Source organism: Letharia lupina (assembly GCF_014066315.1).
Source record: "Letharia lupina isolate WasteWater1 chromosome Unknown contig_13, whole genome shotgun sequence".
Taxonomy (NCBI): Eukaryota; Fungi; Ascomycota; class Lecanoromycetes; order Lecanorales; family Parmeliaceae; genus Letharia; species Letharia lupina.
This window is the reverse complement of record NW_023502982.1, coordinates 1,549,881-1,576,494: the sequence shown is the minus strand read 5'-3', so window position 1 is coordinate 1,576,494 and position 26,614 is coordinate 1,549,881. Positions and strand designations below refer to the sequence as shown.

At 46.2% G+C, this 26,614-nt stretch overlaps 9 protein-coding genes across 9 annotated transcripts; 5 read left to right on the top strand and 4 right to left on the bottom strand.

Moving 5' to 3' along the window:
- Positions 1-920: 920 nt before the first annotated feature.
- On the bottom strand, positions 921-2,443 carry HO133_001896 (uncharacterized protein; the record flags this gene model as incomplete). Its single annotated transcript, XM_037292824.1, has 2 exons — positions 921-1,551; positions 1,686-2,443. The coding sequence occupies 2 exons, from the start codon at positions 2,441-2,443 to the stop codon at positions 921-923; spliced, it is 1,389 nt and encodes a 462-aa protein (XP_037151363.1).
- A 1,861-nt stretch (positions 2,444-4,304) lies between these two features.
- Positions 4,305-6,970, bottom strand: HO133_001895 (uncharacterized protein; the record flags this gene model as incomplete). The annotated part of the gene is made up of 2 exons (XM_037292823.1): positions 4,305-5,350; positions 5,560-6,970. 2 exons carry the CDS (start codon positions 6,968-6,970, stop codon positions 4,305-4,307), a joined length of 2,457 nt encoding a protein of 818 aa, XP_037151362.1.
- A 1,502-nt stretch (positions 6,971-8,472) lies between these two features.
- On the top strand, positions 8,473-9,044 carry HO133_001894 (uncharacterized protein; the record flags this gene model as incomplete). Its single annotated transcript, XM_037292822.1, has 2 exons — positions 8,473-8,578; positions 8,641-9,044. 2 exons carry the CDS (start codon positions 8,473-8,475, stop codon positions 9,042-9,044), a joined length of 510 nt encoding a protein of 169 aa, XP_037151361.1.
- Positions 9,045-9,143: 99 nt separating this feature from the next.
- On the bottom strand, positions 9,144-10,643 carry HO133_001893 (uncharacterized protein; the record flags this gene model as incomplete). The annotated part of the gene is made up of 3 exons (XM_037292821.1): positions 9,144-9,888; positions 9,940-10,255; positions 10,316-10,643. 3 exons carry the CDS (start codon positions 10,641-10,643, stop codon positions 9,144-9,146), a joined length of 1,389 nt encoding a protein of 462 aa, XP_037151360.1.
- A 2,646-nt stretch (positions 10,644-13,289) lies between these two features.
- Positions 13,290-15,752, top strand: HO133_001892 (uncharacterized protein; the record flags this gene model as incomplete). Its single annotated transcript, XM_037292820.1, has 6 exons — positions 13,290-13,659; positions 13,710-13,838; positions 13,890-14,351; positions 14,402-14,621; positions 14,687-14,946; positions 15,355-15,752. 6 exons carry the CDS (start codon positions 13,290-13,292, stop codon positions 15,750-15,752), a joined length of 1,839 nt encoding a protein of 612 aa, XP_037151359.1.
- An 820-nt stretch (positions 15,753-16,572) lies between these two features.
- On the bottom strand, positions 16,573-17,293 carry HO133_001891 (uncharacterized protein; the record flags this gene model as incomplete). Its single annotated transcript, XM_037292819.1, has 2 exons — positions 16,573-16,725; positions 16,775-17,293. 2 exons carry the CDS (start codon positions 17,291-17,293, stop codon positions 16,573-16,575), a joined length of 672 nt encoding a protein of 223 aa, XP_037151358.1.
- Positions 17,294-17,699: 406 nt separating this feature from the next.
- On the top strand, positions 17,700-18,027 carry HO133_001890 (uncharacterized protein; the record flags this gene model as incomplete). The annotated part of the gene is made up of 2 exons (XM_037292818.1): positions 17,700-17,723; positions 17,812-18,027. The coding sequence occupies 2 exons, from the start codon at positions 17,700-17,702 to the stop codon at positions 18,025-18,027; spliced, it is 240 nt and encodes a 79-aa protein (XP_037151357.1).
- Positions 18,028-18,074: 47 nt separating this feature from the next.
- HO133_001889 (uncharacterized protein) lies at positions 18,075-18,715 on the top strand (the record flags this gene model as incomplete). Its single annotated transcript, XM_037292817.1, has 2 exons — positions 18,075-18,100; positions 18,259-18,715. The coding sequence occupies 2 exons, from the start codon at positions 18,075-18,077 to the stop codon at positions 18,713-18,715; spliced, it is 483 nt and encodes a 160-aa protein (XP_037151356.1).
- A 6,983-nt stretch (positions 18,716-25,698) lies between these two features.
- On the top strand, positions 25,699-26,505 carry HO133_001888 (uncharacterized protein; the record flags this gene model as incomplete). The annotated part of the gene is made up of 1 exon (XM_037292816.1): positions 25,699-26,505. One exon carries the CDS (start codon positions 25,699-25,701, stop codon positions 26,503-26,505), a length of 807 nt encoding a protein of 268 aa, XP_037151355.1.
- Positions 26,506-26,614: the final 109 nt, after the last annotated feature.

The following is a 26,614-nucleotide window of genomic DNA, read 5'->3' as shown; positions in this document are numbered from 1 at the left end:
CAGAGGCACGGCCCTCCGATGTAGGAATTACACACACACACACCCCCCCCACCCTTGCACCAACCTTGCCGCAATCCCATTCCCTGACTCCATGCCCCAACATCGACGAAAACCATCAGGCCCCCTCCACCCCAATCTCAGCTACCCATCGACAAAGTCATCCCTCAAACACGGTCCCACCCCGCTCGCAAACTGCATGCCATCTTCTCCAGCAAAACCCCCAACCTCGACACCCCGCGCACCGCTCGTAATCCCACCGCATCACTAAATCCAGCCCAACCCTCCCTCCCGCAGTGGACCAGTTCCGGCTCATCGGCCTCATCGCCCGCATGCAATGCTCGCCCCCCTCCCCTCCCCGGCGCCAGCATGCCCCAACTCCCCTCAGCCGATGGGAGACGCAACTTTACCGCGACAGCCGTGTGCAGCGAGCGGAATTTGGCAGACTTTTGATTCGCATCGTAGATGCGCGCGCCCGCTGTTGGCGCAGACGTGGACGTAGACGTAGGCGTATATATTAATGGATGGAAGAAGATCCGATCCGATCCGATCCGATCCGATCCGATCAGGGACAAGCCTCCCAGCTAATCCGGGACAGTCCTTTGCCGATTGTGAGGCAAGCCAGGAGGGGGGCATCTCATCGCCTACTTATTTCCTTTCGCGCGGGTATATATTGCCCCCAGCTGCGCATGACGATCCCCATCCGTGAATGAACGCGGCACAGTCCGCTTCGGAGAGGGTAGGCGATTATCATTCGGCTCGTCGGGAGCGCGGATGTGGAATCTGAGCTGAGCTGAGCTAGGCTGATGACGATGATGAAAGGGGCGGCGAGGGATGTGTGTGTGTGTTTGTGCTGGAAGGGAGCCCTTGTTGTCGTCGTCGGTGCGGATATAGTGCCGGATGATGAAAGGCATCATCTCCGTTCACCGGCCGCGGTTCGGATGCCGAGTCAGGTGCGTCCTCCTGTCCTTTCTGTCCGTTGGGTCCGCGATATACTTCCGCGACTTCGTGTTCGTTGCGCCGAGATTCCCGCTCATCGCTGCTGCGGGCCATGCTGATGGGTGGCCGTGGGCTTCGCGATGAGGTCTCCGTGGTGGGGTTTCTTGGTCGAGTTGATGGGTTGATTGGGCTCCGGTTCTTGGGTATCTTTGTTGCCAGTGCTGTTTTGTTTTGTTTTGTATTGTATTGTTTTTGTTTTGTGGATTTCTCATTTTCAGGGTTGGTGGGTTCGCTGGATATGCCAGCTTGCGACTTGTACGTCTCTTCGCGTCTTCCATATCTTTCCAGAGATAGATTAATGTGTAGCGAGAGCGCGGTCGATTCTGCCGGCCTATCTCCCGAAGCAGACTCCGGCGCTTTCCGTGTTTATCCAAGGTTCCCCTTTCTGCGAGGTCGTCCGGCGGCGGCGTCATCGTGTAACCGCTGCCTTCCATCTCGACCATGGGCTGCTTCATGTTGACAATTCTCGGTATCAGCTCGATCGTAAACGCTACGCTTTTGATGAGTCGGTAGCACTGATGTGAAGCACTGGATCGATGCGTGCGCATACCGCAGCTGCAGACAGGGAGATTAGGATCTTGTTATCAGACAGTACCTAGTAACCGCAGTGGCCGAATCGAGATATGATAGAATGAACACATCTCTTCCTCCCTCCCACCCCACCTCTCTCACCCAAAACCAGCACTCACGGTGTCTCAAACCCAACCTCAACCCAATCATACCCCTTCACATCCCTCAAACACACCAACATAGTCTCCAAACTCTCATCTCTGAGTTCCGTCGTTGGGGGGAAATGATGATAAACCTGCTTGTCGACATCCCAATGAACGACAAGGCTTTCGATCCACCCGTTGAGAGCAAGCGCTTGCGGTGCGCTGCCTGTGCTGTCGTTCTGCATGCCTGCCCAGACAGCCTGTTTCAGTTCGTTGAGGCTGACAGACGAAGGGACCGACACGGTCGCGTGGTAGGGGTCGGAAGTCCCGGTCACGGGATTGGGGACGCGGTGTTGGATCGTCAGGGCGACTTTGTCGAAGGCGGCAGGGGGCGAGTCTTGGTTTGCAAAGGCAGCGTGCATGTTACCGATGGACGACGGGTGGTACAGACTCGAGTGTACGATCAGCGGGCTCTCCGTCATCGATGTGGGACCCATGACCGGGATCGTCGTTCTACTTCGTGGCCGAGTGGCGGTGGTGGATGGCAACATGTCGGCTGGAGGCTTCGCGGCCACTTTGATAGGGCTCCAGTCGATGTACGGCGAGTTTTTCGTGGCGTAGGTCGATGCTCCGGTAGATCCCGCCCCTCGAGTCTGTCCCATGCGTCTCGCGCGATCCCTTTCCCACTCCGCCTTCCGGAACGCACCTTCAATCGCGAGAGAGGTACCGTATTCCTTGGCCAGTAGGAGCCTTTGCGAAATGATGTTCTGCATAGCCGAGAGATTCTGCTGCATCTCCACCAGTGGAGATCCGGGACGTAGTGGTTTGAGAGGAGCCAGGAGGTCTAGTGGAGTCAACAGCGGAGTCTCCGCAGAGTGTACGGGCGGGAGAAAGATTGGAGTTTCGTTACTCTGCAAGCGGAAGTCGTCAATCAATTTGTGGCCGAGTTACTGGTTCTCAGACCCTCTTCTGGGCGGAGGCGGCGGGGCCATTGCTGTCATTCCAAGGCTAGTTGAAGGATGGAAAATGCCTTCCTGGTAGATGGACGTCATGTTGGCCATGTGCCTTTGCATAGTTGCTCGTGGAATCTGTATCCAGGCAGTGGACTCGGTTTGGCGGGCATAGAGCGCCCAAGAGCATATAAGTTACTCAGAAACTCCACACCGCGGAATGTATCCGGAAGATTACCAACCTCTGCCAATTCCGTGGTTTGAGATCGCTTGCTAATAGCGATAAACACTTGCTGCACGTGCCAATACACCATTATAACATCTAACGAAACTTTGTTTTGTCTTGTCTTTTTTGTCTTTTTTCCGTATTCTTTTCCAAATGAACGCACACAGGTGAAAATTGGCCAGCTGGGAAAGCAAGTACAAGGAAAGCAATCTCCGTAACGGATTCTGTACAACCCCTCACAGTATTCTTACTCGTCATTGCAATGGTAATCGCTAAGCTCGCTCACCTCGTTTCATGCTGAAAACAGCCGTCAGATACCATCCTCAGTCTGCCCCAGAGCCAAAGGACCTAGCTTCCGAACAACGGTTGGTTAGCAATTACACCAGCCACACGTAAATACCTAAAGTAGCAGGATCGTCAATGAAAGTGCCGTACATGGTACGTCTTCTGGCTTCCCGGTCTAGTACTACCGTGGCACAAATCTTCGTCGGCCTCGACCCTAGACTCAGCAACAAATCGCATCTCATCGCTATTACGCGCCGGCATCAAGGGTAAGCTTTCTGGGTAAAGGGTATTGGGCTCCGGGCGCCGACGAGGTCAGCTTGTCCGGTCGCTCTATAACTTTTGGTCTCGCACAGGCACATTTTCTGTTCCCGATTGGGCACACCTTGCGAAGGAACCTGTTAGCACCCTCCAATCTCAGCCACGCGTCCACTTTCAGCCCCCAAAACCGCTGCAGAACAAGCCAACTCGGCCGACAAGCGAGGCACGGAGCGCGAACCTAATTCAACATAAAGTAACTTGACGCTGTGGCAGTTTGAAACAATCATTTGAAAATCATCATGCAAGGATACCTTCACCTCCTCCTGGGCGCCCAATGGCATCTTCCGAGCTGTTTGTTCGACACGCGTCCTCCACCCCTAGTCTCTAACATTTGAGATCTTAGTGCAGGAGCACCTACCGCCGAGGCGATTCCATCAGCGGTGGGAGAAGGAGATCCCAGCTGGAAGGTCATTTGTGATATCTCACGGGCTGAATCGGGCATTACTGGTATGGCTGGGTATCTTGGCGGCCATCCCACATATCTCGCCTACCATAACGTTGTTTCTGATGACGCCTATTTGAGGCTCAGTCGGAAGGGAACAGCCGAAGGGCAACATAAGTACATCTGCTGTCAGGAGCATTCCTGCGGCTTGGGTTTGCTGTAATTATCCGCCCCCCAGATTGAAGTTATTTGAACAGCTGGGCCAGTGGGAAAATATGGGAGAAGCACCTGTTATAGATGGGTATAGATTAACGTAGATAGTCATAGATTGGGTATATGTGCGCTAAGAGCAAATATTCTCCAGAATGCCTTTTCGGAGCCCTATGCGGACCTTGCGTGACCGAAACACCGTCTCCACCAATGATAGACAATTCGAAATCCTGAAATGACGTACGGAATCCAGCAGACCTCATGTAATAGCCAAAAACTTGCATTCATCCCATTTGAGGATGCCACGTAGTTCTGATAACCCCCCTCTTCCGCACCATCATCCTACTGGTGTTCGCACTTGCTACTTCCTCCTGCCTCGCTGCGCCAGGTCCAAATGCCTTGATCGTCGCCACCTTCGGGCTACATCCCTCAATCTTGACGCCAATCATCGTAGCGCTCGAGTCCCTCTCTGCTTTCGACCACGCCGGGGCATCACTGCCACTCAAGATTAACTTCCTCTCGTCCTCACTCAGCATGATCGTTCTTTCCAAGAAAACAGCCTCGAACCATTTAGTGTCCGCGAAAACACGCTGTTTCATCTCCTTTGCGCGGACGTTAATTTTTTCCGCTTCTTCGAGGCGTATTTTTAGACAGACCATCGTGGAGTCAAAGGCCCTGAGGGATTGTTCACCGCGAGCCTTCCATTTGGCAATTTCGCGCGCCTGTTGCGACTTTAGGGTTGATCGCTCGAGCTCTTGGGCTGGCATAAGCTCTTGCAGGATGTCGGCTTTCATGATGTCCGCGTCCTGGTCCGGGTTGTCGACGGACATAGCCATCAGCTCGTCCTGGTCTTTGCGGTGACGGGTGATGGTATCCATCATTTCCGTTGCGAATCTGCGTCGCAAAGTCTTGATGGTGCCTTCAGTCATCGTGGCGATCTTCTCTCGTTCTGAAGCCACACAGCGTTCCCGCTCGACAGCGGCATCGGGCGATTCGAGCTTATCCTTCATCATGTCAATCTCACCCCACTCTCGATCGTGGCGCCGCTCGATGGCTTGCCGCTGTTGTAAGCGAATCCTGTCCAGCACTCCGCGCAAATACTCGAAATGATCGTTGATGTCCTGTAAGCGCTCAAATTCTCGTTTAGTCATTTCCCGTGCTTCGGCTTCTAGACATGCTTCTTCCGCTTCCCATTCCTTTCGCAGCTGGCGCTCTGCCTCTTCTACTGCAGCAATTGCTGCTCTTATCTCTTCCTCTTCGGCTCGTTGATCGACCTCAAACCGTGCGAGTCTCGCAGCTATTTCCCCTTCTCGCCGTGCTTGATCGGCCTCTGTACAAGCACAAGTTCTCCATCTAGCACCGCAAGTATAGCTGTGACAGGTGAGTATTGAATGCTTATAGAGTTTGGACGGCAGACTCACCAGAACTCGGCACGGCACTTGCAGGTAATGTGCCGACAACCTGACGTTAGCTCCACCAGGCCCCTACAACGGTAGCACCTCCGCCATCCAGCCCTTTCCGCTTGATCCAAAGTCGGACCAAGACCGTAGTCTTGTGGGCAATCCTCGTTAGAAGGATGTTGAGGCCCACGGCAGGTCGTGCACAGCTTGACCGCACAATGAGGGCACTCCAATATCCCATTCATTCGCCTGGCAATCCGAGTGTCAATCCATTTCGCGCATTTCGGAGATACACAGTAATAGCGATTGCCAATCGCAACCGCATATTCCAAAGCCTTTTCATCAAATTGAGCCAGGACTTTGGGAGGTAGACGCTCCCGCATGGTCTTTTTGGGGATCTCCTGCAGGCAGCACTTGGGTGGAAAGGTAGCCTCGTTGCTTGTGGCGGTGAGTATCAGTTGCGAAAAACATCGCGGACAGTACTTATGGTGACAAGGCACGTCCACGGCTTTGGTATCGGGCACCTCATCGAAGCAGCTTGTGCACTCATAGGAAGTTGGCTCTGGCATCTGAGGGTCCAATGAAAGTTCGCTCTTCCTTTTCCGGCCCGGTAGAAGCTTGAATAGTTTGTGACTCTTGTTCGTCCTTTCTTGACTTTCTTGAAGTCTTTTCTCTAAAGCCGCCATGCTAGGACTGATATTTGGGTTCAGCTTCGTCCTCAAGCTTTCTAGAGAAGAATTAGCCCGAGATCGGCTGAGTACCTTTGGTCGTCGCAGAAAGCCAGGATCCTCGGCCTCTGACTCTAGGCTTGTCGCAGAATCACGTGAAGTACTCAGGCTGCTGGTGGAACGGTTTGTAACATAGTCGCTGTCGGGTGTGGATCGAGCCGATATGATTGATGAACATTCTGGGACTTCGGGTCGGTCTTTTTTACGTGGTGTTCTTGATGATTCGATGGTAGTCCTTACCACGATAGCCTGGCTTTGCAGCCTGGACGCCCTCATCGCACGGTGTTCGTCCAAAGATTCTTGGATGATGTCTCGAATCCCCCTTGGTGTATCTCCTCTCACGAACTCCAGCTCCTGCGGTATCTCATAGTCCTCCCAAGATGTTTCCCCCATGACATTTGGTGTTTCTGATTTGGATGAGTGCTCTGCTGTGCTTGCAGCATTTAGAACAGAGTCCATGCTAGGCCTCGGAGAAGAAGCCGTGGCTCCAGCTAAATTCGCTAAGGAGCACCTCGGTGCACGGACTCCACTCTGCGTCCGTGAAGGCTTGCGAGCATCAGTCTTACGAGTGACATGTTGCGAGCTTCCGAAAAGCTGTACATCTGGTATGATTGTTGAATATTGGTCTTGCGGGTGCGGAGAGGGAAGAGGGGAGTTCTGCGACGTTGCCGATGTGTTCGATCTCGCAGAAACATTGGATTTCGACCTGGTTCGAGGAAAATAGTCTGAGGAGGCCCCAGTCCCGAGGCTACTTGGCGTAGTCGCCTTTGGAGAGAGCATCGGTCGAGCTGGCACCGCGAGACCCAGGCCGTCACCAGCCATGGGGGTCGACGTACCACCTAGCAAGTATTTCATCATCCTGCCGCTCATGGTTTCTCCCAACAGTATGCAGTCGGAGATATATCCTAGAGATCAATGTTTGAGGAATTGGGAGTACATGATTTGAGAGGTATAAGATCCGGCGGGGCAAGGGTTGTAAAAAAAGCCATGCCTCGGAGTAAAGTACAACACCAACGGTGGAAGGGACCGCTTGAGCATCAAATCTAATCTAATATACGTTTCATCTTGAAGTGCGCCACGGCTAGCAGGGCGCCATGGAGGTGCGGAAGAATAGACGCCTAAAAGCTAAGCATAATTCGCGAGGAGCAGTTGCGGTCTGAGTCTCACAGGGACCCCTTTGGGGGCCGCAGTCGTAATTCATATGATGCGATGCGAGGCTGAGATGCGAGGCTGAGATACGAGGCAGTAGAGTAGCCTCGTACCGTGGTTGAGTTGGGTGAGACAATGAAAGACTATTGGAGCTGCTGGTGCCTCGACCAACGCCTCGGTTTCAGAGCAGTCGGCTTCGCGAAATGGACGCGATGCAGCAAGATATTCCCCTCACCAGTGATTCCGCTAAACGGGATCATACTGTTGTAATGAAAGACAACAAAGGAGCTCGAAAAATTTATCGATCTACTTCGCTCGGATGCTGTGGTACCTGCAGCAGGTGCCAAACGGCAGATGGTACAACTGTCGAGGCCCGAGGGAGCAGGCGCCTGGCGAGGTTGAATTTGGTCGCAGGTTGGGGGGCCAACTAAGGTACCTACTTTAGCTTTCGGGGGACTAGCGGGTAAGACTAGCTTTGGGCTTAAAGTCAGGTCAGACAAACTTCAGAGGGCGCAGCCGCGTGCTAAACGGCCAACTTGACCCCTGTGTTGGTGAGTCTCATCTCCCCAATTATATCAATCGTGGCCTCAGGCTCACAGTTTGCCTCGCGTCGAAGAGTGTAGGTGCCTTTCGTCGTCAGCTTCTTGCCATTGCACTCTGCAGACAAAGAGCCAGCAACAGTCTGTCTAAGCCCGAGTAAGCAGCTTCCTGCAAAGTTCATGCAAGAATTTCCATCTGCAAATCCATGTGCCGGGACAATGCCAAGTCGGAAGAGCAAAGAAGAGTTTCGGCTTTCCAAACAGCGGTGCGATTTTGACTCGGTGTTTTATCATTTTATGAGCCCCTGCCGGAAAGTTAGAAAGCCGGCACTACCCTAGAACCGCTCACCAATTATCTTATCTTGAAGTGGGATGAAGGAACAACCCCGCACCGCACTGGCGACACGCATCCCGCAACGGCAGACGAGAGGAAAGCCACTCAACTCATGCTTGTGGGCATGGCTTTCATTGGCATCGTGAAGGTGTCATCGCACGTGATGTACGCTAGTCCTGACATCTGGCTTTCCCTGCAGCGATAGTCTCAAAAGTGATCGTGTATAAATAGTGCTGTTCGTAGACTCCAAGCCTCAAAGCCTGAAAGTATTAGGCTTTTACTCAAGAGGCACTACCATCCTGATGGCGACTCCAATCCAAGCAAACCTGAAGAACAAAAACGCTCGGTACGCGTCAAACTTCAAAGAAGGGCAGTTAGCACTGCCTCCTGCGAAGAAGTATGCCGTTGGTAAGTCTCATATGGTCTCAGAACCGTTTCGGAGCCCACCGCCTGACTTCTGACTCTTGCAGTCACCTGCATGGACGCCCGAATCGATCCGGCAGCAGCCTATGGCATAAACCTTGGCGACGCCCATGTGATCCGCAACGCTGGAGGCAATGCTCGCGACGCCCTGCGCTCTCTGGTCATCTCAGAGCAGCTGCTTGGCACGAATGAGATCCTGCTGATCAAGCACACCGGCTGTGGTATGTTGACGTTCAAAAATGAAGATGCCCACGCCGTGGTCGAGAAGAACCTAGGAGCAGCGGGGCAGCAGGAACTGTCAGGCTTGGACTTTCAGCCTTTTCCAGACCTTGAGAAGGCTGTGGAGGATGATGTAAAGTACCTGAAGGCTAGCAAAGCCATTCCAGATTCAATCATTATCAGTGGCTGGGTGTATGAGGTTGAGACTGGGAAAGTAAATCAAGTCTTGTAGGCATTGGATGGTTGGGATTTGGAATCACTGTGGAGTTGGGCTTTTGGGGCCATGTCTCTTATAACAGTTTGGCTGTTGCATTATAATCAAGCAGCACAATCAAACACTAATTCTTCTGTTCGGTCTCGGGGCCTTAAAACCGCCTTCGTCTTTGTCTTCTCCCTTTTGCGGCCAGAGGATCTGCTTCAACATGATAGCTCGGACCATCATTCCAACGACGAAGAACCAAGTAAGTATCAGAATCGCTGTCATGACACAGCCGATTATTTGAATCGCTCTAGAGTTAAAGGCTTTGCCAATGGCGAACGTCGATGTCACTAGTGCCGTATTTGGGAAGACATATGAATACCATGTCATGGTAAAGACCATTTTGTGGGGGCCAACGCAAGACCAGTGAGCGCCAGCGGATATGAAGAAAAACCAGAATGCGAGACCCCATATCCAAAGGCTCATCCATGCCGAAATGACCTTGAGTATCATTGCCGACATTGGGGTATTACCCATGAAGTCCGGGGGCAACGCTCGTTGAGCGCCCTCTGCCATCCCTATCACCCCTGCAACAGTGAACCCGCATGGTCCAACCGACACGAACATACCAGGTCTTGTGCTTGCTTGAGGTAGCCTCTGGGTCATGAGACGGTAGATGAATGCAGAGTAGATCATCAATGAGACCATGAATCCAATGCCTTGTAGGGTGAATCCACCAACAATGATGTCGAAGGCTCGCCTCTGCTCGAGAGTCTGGCTGAGTACAGCAGCATGAGGTCCAATTATGAGAAGCGGGTATGCTGGAAAGATCCAAATTGGTGTCATATTTTCTATTGTGAAGGATGCGGTCGACCACCTGCAGGTCGTCAAAGTCTGCGCCGGGTAAAGATACGCTGAAAGTCCTCACATGATCAAGTACACACCCATTGAAGCGGTAAGAGCCAAGCCTGCATCTACCCAAAACAAGACGACAACAACATCATTGAGCCAATCACCAGCGTGGCTTGGACCGTACTGAGATATGTTGAGTAGAATTGTACCGAACGAAACTACAGCCGCTGGTATGAAGAGTCTTTCTGTGGGATGCAGAAAAGAAGCTTTGAATGTTTCTGGGTGGAAGTAGAAGCGTAGAGATATCATCACAATGTTGAAAATAAAGAGGACGATGTTGAGAAGGAAGAAAATGATGCCGATAGCTTCGAGGCCGCGGAATCGGAACGGTACTATCCATTGACTGGGTCAGCTCTCTGAGAGACTTCTAGCACCTCATAGACTGAGCTTACCAGCATAAAGCACGTTCGATATCCCTCCTGTAGCCATGGTCATCGTAAAGAATGTCCATGTGTAATGCCTTATCCTCTCCCCCCAGTGTAGCTCGTCGAGGATGCTGCGAGCCAGACTGGTAGTGCTCAGGTTCACCTGATCGCGAATGTGAGGTAGCCGATGATGTAGGCTGTTAGGTGTGGAATGATCATTGGGAGGCGCGACCCCGTTAGGCGTTCGAGCACTATTGGGTGTTGTGGAGCCGCCGTTTTGGACATGATAATCTTCAACTGTAGGAGCTCGATAGCCATTCTGCCCAGGAGACAGCATGTGCGTCGGTATGTGCATGCCTTGATAGACTGTCGTGTCATCCTGGAGTGTTCTTTGAGGCTTTTCAGAAGAAGGTCTTATAGAGGAAGGGTCGATGGTGACGTGCTTCTTTTTCATCTTCCCGAGGAACCGGCTGGGGCGGCGCAGCAGGTCGAAGAGGGGAAACGGGCAGAATTGCTTGTGAGGGTATAAAAGCCATCACCGCCGAAGTCATCTGGAGACTGACTATGAAGATAAAAGACAAGTCACGCTGAGCCCCAGAGTAGCTTGGTATATTAGCTTGAGGTTTGTTGAAGCGTAGGGGGGTTGGTAACGTGGGGTCTTCTCGCAGGGCTGACACGCAATAGTTCTAATGGTAGACATCTGCACTGAAGAGGTCTCTTTCTTCGACTTCTTATGCTTAGGAAGATACTGGACTCTTGCGTGCAATGCGCAATGGGTGATGAATCTGCTCCTCAAATGAGGTAAGACCGATGAATGATTTTTGGTTGTTCACTAATTTATGGGTGTCTTGTACAAAGTCTTTTCGCTGCAAGCCTTACTTTACAGAGGTCTGCACCGAAAGTCCTACACATACGCTAAAACTCTTGGCATTCTTGGTATTCTCCGGTAATTTAACAAATTTCTTAAATAGCTTTATTTTTCTTGATAATTCTTTATATAACTACGTATATACTTATTAGCTCGCTTATTTAAATTATATAATCATATATCCTCTTTAAAACGATCTTTTTTATATTTATTATCACCTTTTAAATAAATAACTTCGATAATATATTTAGATATATATTCTATTTACTTTTAAATTCTCTTTTATAAAAATTTATATTTTTAATAATAAGTCTATTACTTTTTAATTTCTTTTTAAATTATTAATAAATCGTTTTAAGTAATATATTATTTTATTTAAAATTAATATAATTTAATATAATTTAAATCTAATAAGTTTTCATATTATAATAATCTAAGTATATCTATAGATATAAAGATTAATTTCTAAAACTTTAAAGTATAAGCTAGAGCCTTATCTTCTATAACTACTATATTAAATCTATTCTCTTTATATTTCTAGGTAAATTTTAGAAGTAATAAAAGAAGAATTTATATTTAATTAGCGAAAGAAGTTAAAGAATTTAGAGAAATATATATAAATAGATCTTCTTCTAATAGCGATATTAGTTAATTCTCTCTTTCTTTTCTATAATAATAACTTTTTTAATTTCTACTATAAATCTTTATTAAGACTTTACGCTAGAAAGATTATATAAATCTATATATCTTATATCGATTTAAAATTTTTATTATAATTTAATTTTAAATTTTTAAATTTTATTAATAATAGCTAATTCTTAAATATATTTCTTCTTTTTAATTATTATTTCAATCTTTTAAATATAATATAAACTCTTTTTATTATATAAGAAATACTCTTAAAATATAAACTTTATAATATTTATAAAATAATATTAAATAGCGAACTTAATATAGATCTTAGCGGGCTAATATTATTATTATATTCGTTTTTATTAAAAGTTTAAGACTATATTAGTCTTATCGATTTAGATTATATTCTTTTAATTCTTTATAATTTAATCTTTATATTATAAAATAAATTAATAATAAGCTTTTATTTAGACTATTAAAAGAGATAATTTTTTAATAATTTTAATTAATTAAAAATTATTATATTTAAATATTTATAGAACTATTATTAAAAAGATTTCTTACTTAGTAACTAGCATAAAAGAGATTTTTTCACAGCTATAGCGATTCTTTTATATAGTAGTTAAAATAATACTCTTAAGCTTAAGTATAATAATAAAAAATTATTTAGATCTAAAGATATCGAATATATATAATAATAATAGCTTTTTAGATATAATAGGGTTATATTCTTTATTACGAGCTTATTATTTTAAATAAATAACGATTTAATAAGAGACTTCTATAATAATCATAACGATCTTCGCTATAATACTATATTCGACTAAAATAAATACTTAAAGTTTAATTTTATTATTATAATTAATACTTTAAATATTAGATATATTAGAATTAGAGAGTAATAAGAAGATATCTACTTATTATATTAAATATATATTAAATATATACTAAAATTCTTTATATTCTCTCTCTATTCCTTTATCTCTCTATTAATATAAATATATATAATATTAATATCGCTACTATCGCTATAATATATATAGTAATATCGTAATTATATACTCGATATATATATAGTAACGTCGCTACTATATATTATATATATATATATTATATATAATAAGTATTAATATCGCTACTATATAAAGTATTAATATTTAAGATATTAAGAATATTTGCCAAGAATGTTAAGAATATTAAGAGTTTTAGCGTATGTGTAGAACTTTCGGTGTAGACCTCTATATCTATAAGAGCGTAAGCCGACGTGTGGGGGAAGATTGAGAATCAGCGAGATTCGGCAATTCTCTGCATGACAAGTGCAAAATCAACGGCGCCGTGTCTATTGCGTGATAGGTCGCTAGACATCAGGATGCAACTGCATCTTCTAGCCATGCCGTCAGCTCAAGAAGAAGCAATCCGTTGCTTCTATTGCTTCTACAGACCCCTGACGAGCCTCTTCCAATGACCTGAGCAGCCTCTCCCACCTACACTGAACCAGTCATGGCCGCCCCCGATCCTGGCTTTGCTGTCATGCCGTTGGCAGAAGACCCTCAAAAGGGCAGCATCGAAAATCCGTCCCAGGACCCCAGCGACGAGCTTCCTGTTGCGCCAGACCAATTCGACCCGCAGTATGAGACCACTCGCTGGGAAATCTGGGCATACTATTCGTACTACATTGGCAACAATGGGTTGACCCTGTTCAATTTCGCGCCAACCGCCTTCCAAAACCTGTTGTCGCAGGCAGCTGGAGATGCAGGCACTTTGCGGTTCGCAGGCGTGAATAGGACGATCAATAGTATTGTCCTGGTGGCCAATGGGATCAGCTTTGCTATTCAGATTGTGTTGTTCTTGGTTATCGGGAGTTATGCTGGTAATTGCGCTCAGCAGGTACAAATATTGAGCTGGACTGACAGTGGCAAGACTTCGGACGCTCGCGACCTAACATCCTCATCGTGCTCTCGATTGTCGCTTTCGGCATAGGCTTTGGCTGGATGGGCGTGCATACAGCGGACAAATGGCAGGTGGCAGCAGGGATGTACATTGTGGGACGTAGGTCCGGTTTCTGAGTCCCTCTTGCTTTCTGGGTCTGACATCTCCCAGTGATTGCATACCAAACCACCTTGACCTTCTGGACTGCAGCATTTCCAGGTCTCGCTCGAAACACGCCTCAGCTGCGGGTCAAAGCCGAGGAGTTTACAAACGGAACCATCAGTCGAGATGAGTATGACTACGCAGACACACTACAAAGGAGCCGACTATCCAATATGGCGTTCTACATACAATCCTGCGGGGAGTTTGTCATACTAGCTCTAATAGTTGGTGTCCTATACGGTGTGCACGTTACAGCGAGCGAAGCCAACAACAACTACGGGTTGAGTGTTCTCATTGCCTTCGCAACTGGTGTCTGGGTGCTGCTGGCTATACCGTGGTTCATCCTGGAAAAAAGAAGACCAGGCCAGCAGTTGCCGCCTAACATGAACATCGTGATGGTAGGATTTTGGCAACTCTACCGTGCCATCACTCAAATTTGGCGACTCAGACAAAGTCTCCTTTACCTCATTGGTGTGTAGCGCCACGGGTACCATCCATCTTCCATGACTGACACTGCACAGGCTACTTCCTTCTCGGCGACTCCCTCAATACTACCGTGACCGTCATCGCCACTCTCCAGAACGAGGTTGTTGAGTACGACACGCTGACATTGACCTACATCCTACTCGTCGGCATCGCGGCTCAAGCGGTAGGTATCTACAGCTTCTGGTGGATCCAGCAAAGATACCAACTCAGTACGAAGACCATGTTCAATGCGATTATTGTCGGAATAATTTTGCTGTAAGCTTTCCCACATCACCTTTCGGTGATTAGCGAGGCCGGATATTGACTATGAATTGGTACAGCGATGGTTGGGGCATGATAGGTATCTGGACTCAGAACTTCGGCTTCCACCACGTTTGGGAGTTTTGGGTCTATCAGACCTTCTATGGTCTCTTCGTTTGTCCCTGGTACTCCTACTCCCAGATTATGATCTCTGAAGTCACGCCCCGTGGCAAAGAGTTTCTATTCTTTTCCCTATTCTCTATCATTGGCAAGACGTCATCCTTCATCGGACCGCTGGTTTCAAGTGCGATCATCGATGCAAGTCCGCATGGAAACAACAGTACACCATTCTATTTTCTGTTTGGGTTGTCTTGTCTGAGTGCAGGGTTTCTGGTGATATTTTTAGATTTAAAGAAGAGTAGGGTGGAACAGGAGAGATTTTTGGCGGAAGAAGAGCTAGTAAGGGCGAAGCTGCAGGGTGATAGTGGGAGCCAGGGGAGCTGATAGATTTGGAGGACGTGGGGACAGATGAGTGCTATACCAATGACCTAGCGAATATTTATCCGAGCTATGACGATTTGATGATTAGTATACCCAATGTTGACGACATATTATCAGGCAGACGAGAATGAGATTTCAAACCCAATTCCATTTCGTGTCAATACACTGTTGCAACCATTGATCCAAAGAAACCAGACAGCACACCTTACATGTCGATCTCACGGTATCTGCTCCTCCAATATATAAGGCCACTCAATATCCTCTGCCTTCAACACATCGATTATATCCCAAAATCCTCCACGGGCCGAAGGTTCCATCCACAACGGAAACAGAAGGAAATACGCCACCGTCAATGAACGACTAATAGCAGATCCTCTAATGCTGGAAGCGGACCAGCGAGACACACGTCGAGCTGCTGTTGGTCGCTCGCCAGGAAGCGGTACCACTCGTGGAGATTACATAGAATTCGGAATGAGCAAGCCAAGTGTGGCAACGCACTACGCATTACCGTCTCAATCAAGCTGGCTGAGTGAAGGAAGAGCGCCTGATCCGTTCCTTAACGTGCCACCGGGGAGCGAAAATACGCTAGGGGACGATACCGAGTTGAGAGCAAGGGGTGTGCAGGCCGGACGCGCGGAAGTTTAAACCTCCTGTCGCGAGAACGCCGTTGACCTCGCCGGCTCTCTCGGCGACCCTTCACATCGACGAACGTCAATTCCGAACAAGCATCGCTCGCACGCGACACATCCTCCCTCCCTCCATGGGTGGGTGTTCGAGAGTTAAAGAGGCCATGCAGCTGACCCAATACATTTCCAATGCCGTCGCTTTGGCCCTTCTGGCCTCATAGCACGAGCGACGGACCCGGTTCCCATCACACGCGAGCAGTGACGTTGGCGAGGTGGTGGCAGATCGTACCTACATTGTCTTTCGTGTTTGCGACCTCTACGTTTGGGTGGAGATGAGGGATTGAGGGGAAAAGGTGGCGTTTGAAGGGGAGTGGCTTGAATACATGGTGCGAGGTTTTGTCGAATGAGGTTTTGTCTGGCGGGGGTGGCTGGGGTGGAGTACTGGCTTGCTGGGCGCAAGAGGTGGATGGATGGGTGGATGGGAATGGGGTTGGATGGTGTGGTCGGATGGAGCGTAGTGGGCGCTGGAGAGGGTGGAATGGGGGAGGTTTGAATGGGAGGAGATGTTGACGTTTGAAAACGGGATTGTCGCAGGTTGGTCTCGGTGCTGAAGCGTGCGGGTAGGCGATGGCAGCTTAAGAGGAGATATCATTGTTGAGGCATTGAGAATGCGAGGTTGGCTGTACTGGGATGGCTTCAAGAGACAGCAACTGCATGGATGGCTAAGCATGACAACTGATGGCCTTTTCCCTCGGCTTTGCTAAGGCAAACAGCGTGCAGGCAGCCAGAGGATTCTCATCGGCCCTTCTATCGCATTCCATTCCCTATCATGATCCATATCATAATGCCTTTTGCCTCGTGCCTTCACTCCTACCCATCTTCGTGCACTTGGACTTCTTCGTACGCCAGCTTTTGCGATTAGCCATCACCTTGTGCGGCATAGCCGCCAAGACAGGGTCGATTCTGCCGTCCAGACCGTGGTCGCAGCGTTTCTGGATGATGTCAGCTTCCTCAAAGAGATCATGTGGACGTGATACTGACGTGTCTTCGATGATCCGTGTTGCACGTTGTCCAACCCAGCGTCATGCCAGGGATGGTCTCGTGAAGTGGATGCCATGGAATTGGCAGTGGGTGAATTGGAGCTGGCGTTGCTGGCATTTGGGTTGGGTTTCCAACTTGCATGCTGGCAGGTTGGAATTGTGGGAGAGGTAGCTGTGCCGGTGCGTGGGTGCTGGGGCCTGAGGTGGGTGTTGGAGGAGTCGGTGAGATCAAGGGGGAATCGGCTGTCTGTGGGAGACGGCCTGATAGGTAGTTATAAGTATTAGCTTGATCATATTCAAGAACTGATGCAGCAGGGTGCATGCTTGGTGGATTTTGGTCATTACCTGCGGAAACGGTGATGGAATCAGCCTCCCCTTCAGCGAGATTGACCTTGTTTTCATCTTCACCAGTACTATGTGCATAAGCATCATAGTCAGTGTAGACTTTGAACTCTTCAGGCTGCGTAATGTCCCTGACAAAAGTAGTTGGGTGGGTCCCCCTCGCTGCCTCAAGAGGCATGCTTTGTCTGGGATCTCTTTGTATGTTGGGTATGTATGGAGTATTGGTGAGAAGGATGAAAAAAGAAGAGAAGCTGTTGCTGTGAGATTCTCTGTCTTATAATCATTTAAAATTGCTAGCTTGTGATCATCTGTGATTAGAATCCTTGTGTTATTGGGTACAGGAAGAACGAAATTGCATGCTCAAGCAAGACTCGTTTGCTAATATGCAAGATCCTCGAAACATAATTTCAAAGTCTCGGCAAGACAGATTTTTTGCACTGTGTCTGGTTTTTGACTGGAGTGTGACCAAAGCTAGCCGCCGTCCGGAGAGTGTCGACACTGGGCATGCTATACCTATTGGACATATGTAACTAGCATCCGTCCTAGAGTGATCACAGCTAAAAGACCAATTTCACCAGACAAACATGACTAGCCCCAGTCCTGAAAGTGTTCACACTTGTTAGACCATACTCATTTGGCAGGTGTGACTTACCCCGGTCCAAAGATTGTTCACAGCTAAAAGACCATATCTGCTAGACAGCTGTGACAGAGGGCATCACCACTCCACACACCAATATCGACGACATTGAAGACACAAATCTCGAGCAAAAGATCGCACACATACGAGCGAAGTACCCTCTACGAAGTACACGAGAGTGCGAGGAAGCCCTCCAGCTGGTCAACAACGATGTCGACAAAACCCTCGCCTTTCTAGCATACCTCGTGCCGCGAATCCCTGGCATTCAGACTTAGGATGCGAGTGTGACAGCAAACACACAGAATCGCTTATTGCGCATGGTATGGCTGGTGGAGACGTATATGCTGGGTAGATAGTTGTATTGGACTTGAGGTCAATGGAATGGACACTAAGCGGGGAGATAAAAAACAAGCCAGGCCCCGCAGTGGAGTGCGCGTGCAAAACAAATCCGTTACCAAACCATGAAGGAACGTTGCCGGGCATACGAGCAGTACTAACCGTGTTAGTGCCGCCTCTAGGAAGAAATTTTTGCGCCGACTTGAGGTCCTGCAGAGTGCCTCAATCGAAGGGAAAGGACCCCCACAGCTGAAGTCGTTCGAAGAGACCGATAGTGATCAGCAGCACAGGACTGAAGGAGAAATAGACCCATCGAACCATACTGCCGTGCTATCGAGTACCAAGATATTCATCCGAACAACAACGAAGAGAAGATGCGGAGAAGAGCATGGAACAATACAATTCCCATACCAACCTGATGCCTTCAGAGAACATCTGACTGCCGGCATAGAGGTCATTTGCAGTGAGCTATTGGATGATCGTCAACTGAAGCCTAGAAAAACTGGCATCGTTGATTCTGCTGCCCAAGGGACTCAGTTATACCCCATCACGTACGTTGCGCACGAAGAAATCGATCGTGCGGAGCCTCAACTTGGCAGTGACAACGACCCCCATAAGCAGGAATGAGTGATGATTCTTTCAGCGAGGCCGCAGGGTCCAAGGAATCTCTTGAACTCGCGTTAACCACATCTTGAGCACGTTTCCCCAAGGTGGATCTCGGCTGCTTGCTCGCCTTCTCGGTGGCAGAGCCGGGTTATTACGAGAACCCGGAGCCAGGCAAGATCATGGTGCAGTGTTCGATGCGTAGGCCAGAGTTTGACCCTCGCAAAGGTCAGCGAGCGCGCTCCTGAGCTTAGCATGAGGGGAGTGGCCTGGAGCAAAGTTTCGGCAGCGATTGGCATTACCGAGCACGATTATCAGACACTGGATCAAGACCTTAGCAACGTCATGACCAGAAGGATCGGGCCCTCAGGTATCTATTCAAAGAACAGCATCGGGACCAATCCAAGCGCTGTTCACCTTTCAAGTCTTGGGCCAAGCTGGTGGTGTCTCCCCAGGTCAATCCTAGGGACACTGACGTTGCTATGTTTAGCGATTTCATCGACGATGAGGCTACTCAGCATAATACTGCCGGTCTTCGAAGACATGAGGTTAGTAGAACAACTTCCTCAATGTGAGCCTATCCTTCTCTTTTACTAAGTTCGTATTCTCATGACTTGGGTTAACATATTGATAGCATGACCCTGCATAAGAGACTCATGCTACATTCATACTGGCCATATAAAGGCGTCTCGCGCAAGATCATGGTGCGCTGTTCGACGCGTGGGCCAGAGGGCTAGGCAATCGGGAGCTCTGGGACTCCCAAGGTCGGACCCTGAGGATACAAATGTTGCTATATATACCACTCCCGCTCACGATGAGGCTACCCGGCATATCGTTGCCGGCATGAGTAAACGTGACAACAATAGTTTAACCTCCTCAATGTGGGTCTTTTTTTTTATACTAGACCCGTATTCTCGCGGTTTGAGTTAATACATCGATAGCACGACCCTTTGTAGACGATCCATGTTACACACGTGTTGGCCATACAAAGACGCGGTATGCCCGCAGTCGATGGTAGGTTATGATTCCCGCCACTTGTGAAGGGATGCTGACCAGATAAGTAGGTGACCTCCATAAGCGTATCACCCTCTCGTATACTGCTGTAAGTTTGGCCAGTCACACTGTCCTGCCATAGCAAGCTGAGTAGTATATGATATAGCGCAACAAGACAAGGCGCGCACCTAGCAGCATCTCTCTACCCTCTCCATTTTGACGAGATCGTCAAAGACGGTTTCTCTTAAGACCGCTCGTTTGGTTCGACAATGGAAGAGCTGGATTTTAGATAAAAGATTGGGGTTACTGGTGAATAGAATGCTCTGAAACGTATTGCCTAGCGAGCGTTGCAGGAGATGGAACGCAAAAGATTATGGGAATTGAGATCGTGCATCGATCATTCGGAGCATGGACATATGGATAGTGCACAGATATCCATAACAGACCCCCTTTCATGCAAGAATCCCCGTGTTCTGTTTAATACGTGTTAATTCTCGTCGGTGCTAATCGTGGCGAAAGAAAAGGCAGTGCAGTGCATAGGAGCAAAACCTTTTGACCACTCAAAGTATACTCACTTACCTCCCTCTAATCAAGGTTTAACGAGAAGTCTGCTATCTGCCATGCCGCAAAAGGTCACGGTTTCGGAAGAATTGGGAACAGGAATCCTAGATTCTCCCCTGTCTAGGAGAGCTCCCCTGGAATCAGCGAAGCTTCAGGGAGGAGACTAGGAAGCCCAGATTTGGTGGACAATCCCCACCTGCGCTCTTCTCGTATGCACAATCCGAATTCAAGGTGTCTCTTCTACCAAGACAAACCACGGAGTGCAGACTTAGGCTTGCTTGAAGCTTGATACACTGGACATCTTTTTTGGGGGGAAAAGCGCGCTGGGCGGAACTCGGGTCCATCGAAGGACTCGGGGATAGTGAACCTATCCCAGAAGGGCGAAAGCGTCCTCGATCACCGTATTTACCACATCAATCGTATCACCCTTTGAGGCACCAGAATGTGGCAACAACTCCAACTCTGTTTCTTGGCCCCAATCATGGCGTTTTCACAATGCTTGCGAGACCCTAGATAGGCATCGCAAAGCTTGGCGCAAGACAGTACGAGAGATCAGTTCCATGAAAATCTCAATGGTATAGGCGGTCAATAAGGCGGTGATTCGGAATGCAAAACACAGGTTTCCAAGCGTTGATGAAGTCCAGCAAGAACTTTGGGCTTTGCAGATGAAAACCCAATACTAGTGGGATTCCTAGAGAACGACGCAGAGAAGCAGCGAGGGAAATATAAGTGATCTGTCCCCGAATGCAACCGCCGGTGCTCGAAGTCCTGGTTAGGCATTCAACGATGCAACTCCTCGTTGCAACCACTCTAAGCGATCTTCAGACTCAATTCCGCAGCCGTACCTTACACCTTGCCCAACCGCGACGCTCAAGGCGATGTGAGGAGAGCGACGGGATATGGGAGTCAACCCAACTTTAGTCGACCGATCAGACAGCCAGCAGTCCCTACGCTGGGAGGAAGTCGATCGTTCTGCGGTCTCGATGAGGCGGGGACACGGCATCCGCTTACTAACAGCCCAAACTCACGGAGATCGTCGCGCCTGAGTCTGCTTGCCTTCCCCAAGGCGTCAGGTCGGCCGGAGAGCGAAGTGACGTGGGACAGATCGATGTGTCGAGTACAAAACCCGAGATAGAGGCAAGACGAGGTCCCTGGATCTTGATACTGGCAAAGACAATCCAAAACAAGGCAGAGGATCGCCAATGGTTGGTACAGGTAGTGAGCGAAGTCTTGGGGAGGCGGAATACAGGTAATAGCTGCCGGAATTTGAGCAGCGTCTTGTTTGACGTGGACCGCCAATTGAGAAGCAACATGGGATTCTTCATCAAGTAGAGCTTCAATGGACAAGCGGAGGGGAACATATTGCTGTTGGCGAAAAGGTTTGGCCAAGATTAGAGATACGAGTATAGAGGTCTGCATCGAAAATCCTGCATATACGCTAAAACTCTTGATATTCTTAGTATTCTTGGTAAATATTCTTAATATCTTAAATATTAATACTTTATATAGTAGCGATATTAATACTTATTATATATAATATATATATATATAATATATAATAGCGATATTACTATATATATACGAAGTATATAATTATAATATTACTATATATATTATAGCGATAGTAATAATATTAATATTATATATACTTATATTAATAAGAAAATAGAAAAATAGAAGAAGAATATAAAGAATTTTAATATATATTTAATATATATTTAGTATAATAAGTGAATATCTTCTTATTACTTTTTAATTCTAATATATCTAATATTTAGAGTATTAATTATAATAATAAAATTAAATTTTAGATATTTATTTTAATTAAATATAATATTATAGCGAAGATTATTATAACTATTATAGAAGTCTCTTATTAAATTATTATTTATTTAAAATAATAAATTTATAATAAAGAATATAATTTTATTATATTTAAAAAGTTATTATTATTATATATATTCGATATTCTTAAATCTAAATAACTCTCTATTATTACGCTTAAGTTTAAAAGTATTATTTTAATCGCTATATAAAAGAATCGTTATAATTATAAAAAAATCTTTTTTATATTAATTACTAAATAAGAAATCTTTTTAATAATAATTTTATAAATATTTAAATATAATAATTTTTAGTTAATTAAAATTATTAAAAAACCGCCTCTTTCGATAATCTAAATAAAAGCTTATTATTAATTCGCTTTATAATATAAAAACTAAACTATAGAGAATTAAAAGAATATTATCTAGATTAATAAAATTAATATAATTTTAAACTCTTAATAAAAATAAATATAATAATAATATTAGCTCGATAAGATTTATATTAAATTTATTATTTAATATTATTTTATAAATATTATAGAGTTTATATTTTAAGAATATTTCTTATATAATAAAAAGAGTTTATATTATATTTAAAAGATCGAAATAATAATTAAAAAGAACGAATATATTTAGAAACTAGCTACTATTAATAAGATTTTAAAGCTTAAAATTAAATTATAGTAAGAACTTTAGATTAATATAAGATATATAAATTTACGTAATCTTTCTAACGTGAAGCCTTAATAAAGGTTTATAGTAGAAATTAAAAAAGTTATTATTATAGAAAAGAAAGAGAGAATTAACTAATATCGCTATTAGAAGAAGATCTATTTATATATATTTCTCTAAATTCTTTAACTTCTTTTATTAATTAGATATAAATTCTTCTTCTATTACTTTTAAAATTTATCTAGAAATATAAAGAGAATAGATTTAATATAGTAATTATAAAAGATAAAATCTTAACTTATATCTTAAAGTTTTAAAAACTAATCTTTATATTTATAGATATACTTAAACTACTATAATATAAAAACTCGTTAAATTTAAATTATATTAAATTATATTAATCTTAGATAAAATAATATATTACTCGAAATAATCTATTAAAAATTTAAAAAGAGATTAAAAAGCGATAGATTTATTATTAAAAATATAAGTTTTTATAAGAGAGAATTTAGAAGTAAATAGAATATATATCTAGATATATTATTAAAGTTATTTATTTAAAAGATAATAATAAGTATAAGAAAGGTCGATTTAAAGAGAATATATAGTTATATAATTTAAATAAGCGAGCTAATAAATATATACGTAGATATATAAAAAATTATTAAGAAAAATAAAACTATTTAAAAAATTTATTAAATTACCAGAGAATACTAAGAATGCCAAGAGTTTTAGCGTATGTGCAGGACTTTCGGTGTAGACCTCTATAAGGGACTTCTAATCTCCGGGCTTGGCATTGGCCGACCTGGGCGAATTAGAACCACTATTCATAGCCCTATCGGCTTAACATTCTACCGCCGCCGAGACCTGTTAGTAACAACTTTCATGGTGACGTTTCATTAATACCAACCACCCCAATGGCAAGGGTAGTTGCTGTTTTGGGGGACTTTGGGAGCACTTAAGATCTACTTGTTCAACTCCCATAGCCATCCGTGTAGACCGTCCAGGGCAGCAGCAAGAATTGGCATTTTACCGAATCATACCTCTGAGTTTCGTGTAGGGGTATGATTCGGTAAGGATTCCACAGTTTTGGGCATGAAACAGAAATTTGGCCCTGCATGTGCCGTTGAGGCTTTGCCTTCAGCCTGATCACTTGCGGCCCAGATGTTTCGACACATAGTACGTGATTTACCATTCTGTTCGATTCTTCTTCTGTCGTCACGTATCAATCTTAGTTCTCGGCCGCTTATCTTCTGCATTCAATATGTATTCTATCGAGTTCAGCATTTCCTTAAGCAGTAGCACCACATTTGGTATCCAGAGTGCGGGTGAAGCAAGTCAACGAAAGCCAAGGCTGTTCCACCGCCCGCCAAGATCCTTTTCAGATATCTTGGGATCCATACACGTTGCAGAACTGCAAGGTACTGTCGGCGCTTGCTCCAAATCCCGTCCTCCAAAGCTTAGGCGGCGCCAACCCGAGTGAGAGGTCTGTAGAGATTGCAGGCAGATTCGCGATCAACACCACGAACCCTGGCTTTCAAAGCCTAGCCAGCAATGTGACTCGGACAATACAAGTGTGGTTAGAGGAGGATTCGATTATGGTCGGACACCAGCCATGGTATCTCTATATAGTTGAGAATGTGAACCAAACTCCCGCCGTTCCGATTTAAAATCTTGAATGCAGACATTGGTGGCATTGGCGTAAGACATGGAGACGCTCCTCCACTGATAAAGAGCCCCTTTTAATGAATAGGTATATATACCCTACTGGATGCAGAGTGGTATTGCTCTCTCTATTTCCGTCCCACTGAAATTGTGTGAGAACCAATTCTACTGATGGTGTATCTTCTTCTATTACGCCTTTTAGCAATTCGGCTTCAAATGCCCTATTGGACCAAATAAGCTACATTAAGCGCAAAGCCTCTATCCTGCAGGCGCACTTGTGTGCGTATTCGCCTGCCATCAAGTCTGCAGTGGTTGAATTCCACAAAGCGCAATGCTTCTTCATACTTGCTATCGAAATCGCAGCCAACATTGTTGTAAGACAAGGAACCTTGAATGATGGCACGGCCACTCTGCAAGGGTTGTTCAACAATTACAGCCTCATCGGTAGTGTTTCGATCAGCCGCTTTGTTCCCGTGGCTTTCACACTTCTGGCTCTACACCTTGCGGGAATGCACTCTTGGTACGTGGTCATTCTCTCAGATATTGCCCTCGTCTTGTCTGTGTCGGCGATTTTGTAATTTCTCCAGCCGACGCGCAAAAGTCGGTCCAAAGCATTCTGATATCGTTCCGGCTTGAACCTGTTCCAGAGCACTTGTCTTGCGGTACTGGCGCTCGAGTCTCTGGTATGCTATGCAAGCATATGGTGAGGGAAGAGGAACTTGCATTCCCTTTCCAGATGCTTCTAAGATTCAATTGCTTCCTTGCAAATGGTGCTTCCACCACTTTCAGAACTCTTTATTCAACTGAATGTTTCCCGTGACGTAGTTAAGGTTGGAATTGAGTCAGTTGACACATTCCTCAAACCGGGTATTTAGCGTGTTGCGACGGCACGCCGTCTTCTATTGGGCAGAGTCTTGATAAATGGATAAGAACTAAAAGTCACAACAACGCTATACCAGTAAATACTGGTCAGTCGAGAAATGAGCAGTGTTCTCGGTATGCAGGAAATTTCAGCGGTAGAATGGATGGCTATGATTGGACAATGAAGCACCATAGTCCTGCAGGTAGTTCTAAAATTATGTTGTATCGCATCGCAAGGCTGTCAACATTATGAATCACCCCATCTTCCATGGCACCAACAACTGATGTTGCAAGCTGGGGCACTGTCCATAGTAGACAATGACGACTACCTGGAACTACCGTCTTACGGGATGCTGTACCTCGACCGTATCCCTCTTATTTTGGAGCGTGCTCTTGGCTTCGTTTCCTCAATCAGCATGCGCACCTACCATGTCCCCGTCAACTCAAAATGTCACGATCACGGTAGCACAAGGTACGAGCAACCACGGCAACCCGAAGCTACTTTGTAGTTTGTCTAAGTGGACGGACATTGCAACGTTCTTCCTCGCCAATTCCGTCGCCCATGCTGCCACTGTCAAATCGGTGCCTGGCGAACCGGCGCTGTCATCTTGTTTGGCCCTAGTATTTGTTCTTCTTTTCCCCGCGTCGGATATTCGGAGAGGTCTCAGTGCCATTTATCAAAGCGCAGTGCTCGCCAATACGCCCCTGAAGACTGCAGCGACGGCAAAGGCTTTGTGTATGGTTGTTAGGACTATCGACTGGAGACCTCAAACTGGAGATGTTGTCGAAGTCCTTGACTACATGGGTCCACGCGAAGTTGAAAAGTTCATCAAGCACAAGTCAGATTTTGTGTTTAAAACTACGAAAGGAAAGAAATTCGTTGATGGAGATGATTGGGACTGGACTCGAATCGATCATGTACCGGCACAGATTTTGAGTCGCAGTGAGAAGCTCCATTTTATGCTCTTCAAGTTTTATTCTTACCAAAAACCTCGACGGAAAGAAAAAGAGCAGGAGTCCTCCAACGTTCCCGCATTGGTTGCAAGAGGAGTGGGGGTTGGACCTGATTCCGTTACCAAAGGAGACTTTCGAAAACTGAGCGGGCTTCCAAGGTCTACCTTTGGAGCTAAGGACCGAAAAGTTCACGGCGTCTGGCAGCTACCTGAAGAATATGCCCTTTGCGTCGTTCCATCTGGAGCCGAGGGTGATGAACCCCCGTGCGGTGGAAAACAATAGACTCAATGCTGATGAAGGAAAAGAAAGCAAAGGAAGGATGTGCATCGGCGTCGATGCCCCCGCCTTAAAAGCCTACGACTGCATGTATGTGAATCTTCAGCCTTGCTGC